This window comes from Primulina eburnea, chromosome 10, assembly GCF_022965805.1.
Source record: "Primulina eburnea isolate SZY01 chromosome 10, ASM2296580v1, whole genome shotgun sequence".
Taxonomy (NCBI): domain Eukaryota; kingdom Viridiplantae; phylum Streptophyta; class Magnoliopsida; order Lamiales; family Gesneriaceae; genus Primulina; species Primulina eburnea.
This window is the reverse complement of record NC_133110.1, coordinates 36,923,627-36,931,864: the sequence shown is the minus strand read 5'-3', so window position 1 is coordinate 36,931,864 and position 8,238 is coordinate 36,923,627. Positions and strand designations below refer to the sequence as shown.

At 34.3% G+C, this 8,238-nt stretch overlaps 1 protein-coding gene across 1 annotated transcript; it reads right to left on the bottom strand.

Annotated features, from left to right (window-relative positions):
• Positions 1–4,533: 4,533 nt before the first annotated feature.
• Positions 4,534–6,879, bottom strand: LOC140803438 (uncharacterized). The gene is made up of 4 exons (XM_073159315.1): positions 6,757–6,879; positions 6,540–6,676; positions 5,155–5,213; positions 4,534–5,081 (listed from the first exon to the last, which is right to left on the bottom strand). Exons 2-4 carry the CDS (start codon positions 6,651–6,653, stop codon positions 4,760–4,762), a joined length of 495 nt encoding a protein of 164 aa, XP_073015416.1. The 5' UTR covers positions 6,654–6,676; positions 6,757–6,879; the 3' UTR covers positions 4,534–4,759.
• Positions 6,880–8,238: the final 1,359 nt, after the last annotated feature.

The following is an 8,238-nucleotide window of genomic DNA, read 5'->3' as shown; positions in this document are numbered from 1 at the left end:
GAAACGCCATGTTCAGTGATAACATGGAAAACAAAACCATAGAGTATGATCGAGTTGTTAACGAGTTACTTGTCGGTGGCTCGTCTCGCCTGCACCCCTAGATGTATTTGGTTGCGCTGTCTCTAACTATGTGCTAAGAATACTTTTATTGTATAGGCTTGTTATGAAAATGCATATTTCAGTAATTTGAATACAACAAAAGTAGGCCACCACAGATTAGAAGACAAGCAATGTGAAGTTGAGAAGAAGAAACTCAGAATCCATTCGAATAGGTTCTCATATTCATCTTCCAATTCATCATCGTCTTCTTTGTGTTGTTCGACCTCGTGACGAGCATCACTGACAGTTTAAGCAGAAGCCGGAGCCCTTCGCCCGAGTCTTCTCCTTCGAGTATTGAATCTAAAACAAACTGGAGGTTTTGAATCTTGAAATGAACCAAGTTTCATTCATTCTTTTGTCGTATGATCTTATATGCTAATATGGTATGAAGTTGGGCCTTGCAAATTTGTACATGGATTTCCTTTCCCCTTTTGCATGAGGGATATTTAACATGCTATTTGTTGCTAACAATTTTTTTGACGTCAAACTCTTAATATGGTATCATAATTTCTATTACTATATTGAGGGAAAAAATGGTTTCTTGAAAAAAAATACTTCATTTTCTAAATTCTTATTCTTACGTCTACCAGCATAAATCTTAATTAAAATTTTATATTTTTGTAAAAGCATCCAATTAAGTATTATATTATACATTATGATTGGTTTGATGAATTTAAAATCTACACGAGCTTGGTCTATAATGAAATATTTTCTAAAATAAAACAGAACATATGCTTAAATTCCCATATATTAAGCTAGTTTACTGTAACATTATCCAATATTATAATAAAGCTAGTTTACTATATAAAAAAAAATATTCATGCACAAAAAGCATCAATTAATTGTCCTGTAATACCACAAGGTCTTAACACATTTGGATTTTGGAGTTACAAAATCACGTGGAAATGCTCACATTGGCAAAAGCTTGACTTTGTTGTTGCAGAAGATCCACCAAAGAATGGCTGTGCAAAACTTGTTTGCCTAAAGTGTAGAACCCTTTCACATTTGCCATCACTTGTATTGTTTTCCCATTGCATATTTTTATCTGCAACCACATCGTAATATCATCAACTGTAACATTCAAGTATTATTTCAGATATAATGCTCGATCCACCTCAAGCTCCACATAGACTCCAAAATTGCATACTAAAACAAATAATGTAAGTAGACTCCAAAATTGCATACTAAAACAAATAATGTAAGTACGCAACAGCCACAAGGAAAGCTGAACTAGGGAGCGAAAAAGTATTTTGATCAGAAAGTTGCACTTTTCTATGATAACCGAAAATAGTACCACAGTCTGCAAAAAAAAGCTTCAAATAACCAGAGTTTCTCCATTACCTTCAAATCTGTAAGACAGGTGAGAGAACGAGGCTCCATCGCCACCGGCCTTAGGTTTTCTGAAAAGATACAGCCACAAGGAAAGCTGCAAAAAAAAGCTTCAAATAACCCGAGTTTCTCCATTACCTTCAAATCTGTAAGACAGGTGAGAGAACGAGGCTCCATCGCCACCGGCCTTAGGTTTTCTGAATAGATACAGCCACAAGGAAAGCTGCAAAAAAAAGCTTCAAATAACCAGAGTTTCTCCATTACCTTCAAATCTGTAAGACAGGTGAGAGAACGAGGCTCCATCGCCACCGGCCTTAGGTTTTCTGAATAGATACAGCCACAAGGAAAGCTGCAAAAAAAAAGATTCAAATAACCAGAGTTTCTCCATTACCTTCAAATCTGTAAGACAGGTGAGAGAACGAGGCTCCATCGCCACCGGCCTTAGGTTTTCTGAATAGATACAGCCACAAGGAAAGCTGGAGCGAAAAAGTATTTTGATCAGAAGAGAACGAGGCTCCATCGCCACCGGCCTTAGGTTTTCTGAATAGATACAGCCACAAGGAAAGCTGCAAAAAAAAGCTTCAAATAACCAGAGTTTCTCCATTACCTTCAAATCTGTAAGACAGGTGAGAGAACGAGGCTCCATCGCCACCGGCCTTAGGTTTTCTGAATTGATACAGCCACAAGGAAAGCTGGAGCGAAAAAGTATTTTGATCAGAAGAGAACGAGGCTCCATCGCCACTGGCCTTAGGTTTTCTGAATAGATACAGCCACAAGGAAAGCTGCAAAAAAAAGCTTCAAATAACCAGAGTTTCTCCATTACCTTCAAATCTATAAGACAGCTGAGAGAACGAGGCTCCATCGCCACCGGCCTTAGGTTTTCTGAATAGATACAGCCACAAGGAAAGCTGCAAAAAAAAGCTTCAAATAACCCGAGTTTCTCCATTACCTTCAAATCTGTAAGACAGGTGAGAGAACGAGGCTCCATCGCCACCGGCCTTAGGTTTTCTGAATAGATACAGCCACAAGGAAAGCTGCAAAAAAAAGCTTCAAATAACCAGAGTTTCTCCATTACCTTCAAATCTGTAAGACAGGTAAGAGAACGAGGCTCCATCGCCACCGGCCTTAGGTTTTCTGAATAGATACAGCCACAAGGAAAGCTGGAGCGAAAAAGTATTTTGATCAGAAGAGAACGAGGCTCCATCGCCACCGGCCTTAGGTTTTCTGAATAGATACAGCCACAAGGAAAGCTGCAAAAAAAAGCTTCAAATAACCAGAGTTTCTCCATTACCTTCAAATCTGTAAGACAGGTGAGAGAACGAGGCTCCATCGCCACCGGCCTTAGGTTTTCTGAATAGATACAGCCACAAGGAAAGCTGGAGCGAAAAAGTATTTTGATCAGAAGAGAACGAGGCTCCATCGCCACCGGCCTTAGGTTTTCTGAATAGATACAGCCACAAGGAAAGTTGCAAAAAAAAAGCTTCAAATAACCAGAGTTTCTCCATTACCTTCAAATCTGTAAGACAGGTGAGAGAACGAGGCTCCATCGCCACCGGCCTTAGGTTTTCTGAATAGCGTCCGGACGTTGCAGTGACAGTGGTATTGCCCCAAGCTGAGAAGATTTTATATTTTTGTAAAAGCATCCAATTAAGTATTATATTATACATTATGATTGGTTTGATGAATTTAAAATTCACACGAGCTGGTCTATAAATTATAATGAAATATTTTCTAAAATAAAACATAACATATGCTTAAATTCCCATATACGGCTAACAACTCGTACTGTATTTTACAAAAAAATATCCGCAAATATCAAAAATAAAACCAACACCCTCTATATTTTATATTCATAATCTATTCTATTTTATTAAGGTTGAGGGCATGATAGTAACCACCTAGGAAAGACACCAATTTTTTCTTTCAACTTTACCCTTATATTATACTAATATTACATTTTTGTTTTAAAAAAAAAATTGCAACACACTTTTTTATTTAAAAAATCAAATATCAATTTAGATCCTCCATAATTTGTCAAATTTCACTTTAGTTCATCGATAATAATAAAAAAGATTGTACACACGCATCGCGTGTGCAGAATAATTAGTATGTAATAACAACAAGCATGTTTCAAAAGAAGATTTCATGACAAAAACGACTTGAGATTGAGTCGACGTGTTTTATCTAATTTCCTAAAACAAGATCTTATTCCACGAAATTATAAAATCCACAATTCTCTCTTTTTCAAAAGTCGAGGTTTTTTCATGCGTGAACTTCCTAATCCTGTAAATTATTAACGTATCATTTCAGTAATGTTATTTTTTTTTTCGTTTATCTCAAATATATAGACGTATATCATATTTAGCAATATTTTTTCTACTCTTTTACTAATATATTCTTATTAACTATGTCTTGAAAATGATTTTCTTTTTGTTTTTCGAATAATTTTCTTAATCTATGTGAAAAGTGAACAAAAATATATTGTGTGTATATATAGTATCGATAATAAAAAAATATGATTATTATTAAATTTATAGCTTAAAACATATATATGATATTATTTTTAATATTAAAAAGTGATTTTATTACGCTTCAGTATAAAAAAAATATTAAATTCAAGATATGAAAATATTGGTTGTCATCAACATTGTTATACAATGAGAATATTTTTATATGATAAAAAAAAATAAAAAAAAATTTGTTAAAATTTTAAAGTAATTATACAGTACATATTGTGTGCATATAGATAGCATCGATAATAAAAAAAATTCTATCAAAAATGCTATCTTCGATCTTTCTATTTTTTTTCTATATCCAAAATTTATTCTTCCATGTTTCAAAATTTTTACAAAAAAAAAACACACACACACATCCTTCCAATTTTAATATAAAAATACCCAAGTTCAATTTGTGGTATTTATAATAATTTTTGGATGAGGCGAGATGTAGCAATTTAAATAACTTAAGAAATCGAAAATAGTTTTATATTTTAGTAAATTTACGATAATTGGATTTTTTAAAATATCTAACATTAAATAACATAAGATTAAATTTAAAAAAAAAAAACGCACCACAACATCGAAGTTAGTATAAAAGTTCAAACACTGAAGCTTCCAACCATAACCTCAGCTGGGATGTGAGTCGGATAGTTTGAAACATTCTGCAATAGATCGAATGTTCGTCATATACTCATGCACTAATTGCAGATTTGCCTATGACTACACGACGAACGCCAAACCATTGTAGCAAATGTCGTAATACCAAATAACAAACCCAGATATGTAAATATGAATGTTCCTAATCGAAACATAAAGAAACTACATAAAGATTCTCACTTTTTCTTCTTAGAAGGTGGTTCATTTTCCTCATCGTCACTATCGTCGTCGTCGTCGTCCTCATCATCGTCATCGTCATTGTCGTCGTCGTCCTCATCATCATCATTTCCTCCATCGCCATTGGCACCTGCCTTGCCATCAGAATCTCCATCGTCGTCGCTGTCTTCTCCAGAATAGTCATCGTCATCATCATCGTCGTCGTCATCACCATCATCATCGCTGTCGTCGTCGTCATTATCTTCCTCGCCATCATCACTTTCACCAGCATCTTTGTTTTCCTCTGACCCCGCCTCTTTCTCAATATTGCTGAATGGGAATCTACATGTGGCATAGGAATTTAATACAAACTATTCTCCCTTTTTGGATCTAGAGACAAGCACCAAAAACATACCGTTCTTTGGTAGTTAAGTGATGTGGAACCACATTGACATCAAGAAGAAAAGCTCCACTCTGAAAAAATCCCAATTATATAACGTTAATTTGATAAAAAGGAAATGCTTAGAAACTGAGTTAACGACTTTTTCTAACAAGTCAGGCACCAGGAGAAAGATTCATGCCACTAGCTGATAAATAGATCCTAATTGCTTCTAGGTTGTTTTTTAATTTTGGATTCAGCTAAATGTCCAAAATCTGAACCCTGCATCAGTTTCTCACTAGGAATAAGAAATTCTCTCTTCGGTTAATGAAACACCCAATTAAGCAGCATACTTGTTCCAAGCAAAGATAAGAATGTTGATATGAAGTTTTGAATGTCTTTCACATGATTGGATTTTCTCCAATACAGAAAAAATAAATTTCAATAGATCCTTCAAAGAGGGCAAATATCCACGGAAAACAGACATCTACGAAAAGACCTAGAAACAGGCATCACATTCTTTTTTATGCGTCTGTATCTATTTCTCTACACTCCGTGTTATGATTTCGGCCAAGATTTTTAACCTTATCAAGTGATTGACACTTATATAACGAACCAAAAAAAAAATCAACTTCAAACACTTACATCTATAACAAAAAGGAAAGTCGTACTATTGTTCAATTTATTATCTTACATCTTTCATATGCTATAAATAGACTAGCAATAAGACCTAGAGATAAACAAGGAAGCTACGGCTTATCATCACACTTCAATATAATGGATTTATAAGACTCCATCGAACATAACGACGATATGATTTAAAATGTAAATATATTGTGAGGTCATACTGAATAGAATTTTCCAAACACCAAGAGGCTCTTACTAAAACTATGACTATATCTTAATCCAGCAAGTGTGTACAGATTTAACGTGCATGCAAATATGCTGTCACGTGATGTTATACTCGTAAACAAAACCTGAGGTCCCATGCCGAATGGGCACGGGGAAGCCATAGCGAGATACGAACTGTCTGCTAATGTTTTAGACATCTTTAATTAGCTCTACACAGATAATCACTTCAATTCAATTTCCATTTTGCTTCCCAGTTTTCCATCAAAACAACCAACAAGCGTAACAAGTCACAAATCCAAGACAAAAACAATGTAATGTTTATCTACAAGAATGAATCCAATAACTTTTATCCAAAAGCAAGAATGAATCCCAAAGCAAGACGAATTACAGAAGAGAAGATGTATCTGTTCAACACAGGAATCATTAATTCGTCATAGATCTCATATCCGAATCCCATTGATGAACAAACAAAAATGTAAATCCAAATTTTGAAAAGAACAACTCGACCTCCAGCACCTGAATGAAGAAACTTAACAAAACACAAAGAAAGCAAAGATCACAAAGTATACCAGAAAAATAAGCAAAAGCATAGATCTTTGAGCAGTGACAAGTGCCTGAAGAACAGAAAACCAAATCATCTTCTTCGAAACAATAGAAGCAGGGCAAAAATTTTCCACTTCCATTGTTTTTCCTTCGTCTTCTTCAACTGTAAATGAACTAACAATTAGAGAGGAAAACGAAAGGTAGAATGAGAGAAATACTGAGAGGAAGGGGAAAAATCCCGACTTTATACTGTTGCTGGCAATGGAGGGAACCTACACAAATTTAGGGTTTTGGTGTTTAGGGTATTTTGTTTGAAATTATTTGGGTCAAAATAGCAAAAGGGGAAAGATCCTACCTGGATCACGATTCCGTGTCAAATATATATCTTGCTTAAATATTTTTAGTATAAAAATTATAATTATATAATATAAAAGAGACGAATGCCAAAAACATAACGACATAAACTTATGTGAAACGGTCTCACGGGTCGTATTTGTGAGACGGATCTCTTATTTGGGTCATCTATTAAAGAGTATTATTTTTTATGCTAAGAGTATTACTTTTTGTTGTGAATATGAGTAGGATTGACTCATCTCACATATTAAGATCATGAGACGGTCTCACATAAGACCCACTCAAACATAAAATATAGGGGAGGTGAGTGTAAATCACCCAATTAAAATATAACATTGATCAAATGGTTTTTTTTTTTTTTTAAAAAGACTTTCATCTATCGTAAATATTATATTTTCTTCAAAGATATATTTAGCTCCAACGTCACGGTACGAATGGATAAATTAAAAAACCAAATTAATCAAATGGTTTTTTTGTTTTTTTGAAAAAGACTTCCGTCCGACAGAAGTATTGTATTTTCTCGAAAGATATATTTAGCTTACACGTCACGATACGGGGGAATAATTTTAAAAAATAACATTAATCTAACATTTTTTAAAAAACATTTTTTAAAAATGACTTCCACTCATAAAAAAAATACCATATCAAACATTATTTCCGGAAACGACTTCTGTTGACCAAAAAAAACATTTTTCAACGGGTTTCATCAAGTGTTTTCAGTTACAAAGATTATAAAAATAATTCTAATTGTAACTAACTGATATTTGTCCCATTCCTTTGGATTTTACAAGTGAAAGAATAAAGTGAGTTTATATTATATTTGAATAATTCTCTTCCTATTTCAATATTATTGAATCACGTTAATCTCACGTATTAATAAAAGTTGACATCGCGTGATTATGATACAAGATCTAAAATTACTCCAAACAGAGAATAGGAAAATCCAGACAAAAGGGCAGCACGAATTCAATACAATTTAAGAATGGGATCCATTTGTTAAGCAAACCATTAAATGTATGCGAGGGAAGAGGGAACAGTGAGCATCCCTTAACCATTATGGCGCAGCCCATATCTATCAGTCCAGTGAATGAATCCGTTATAACTTCTTTTTTCTGAGATATGGGGAAGGGGGAGACTCGAACTCGAATCACTCTCGTTATAGTTTTGTTTTCATTATTTCATTCGAGTGGACAACATATATTCGGTTTATTTCATTCTACCTATGTGGACATTGTCCTCATTATATGATGGATGACGAAGATTTGCCCATACATATATAGGACTCACTTTTTTTTTTGAAATTGTATGTGTGGCAAGATCTTTACCTTTTGAAATGAAGTGCGAGTAGTGTCCACATAGGTAGGATCTCAT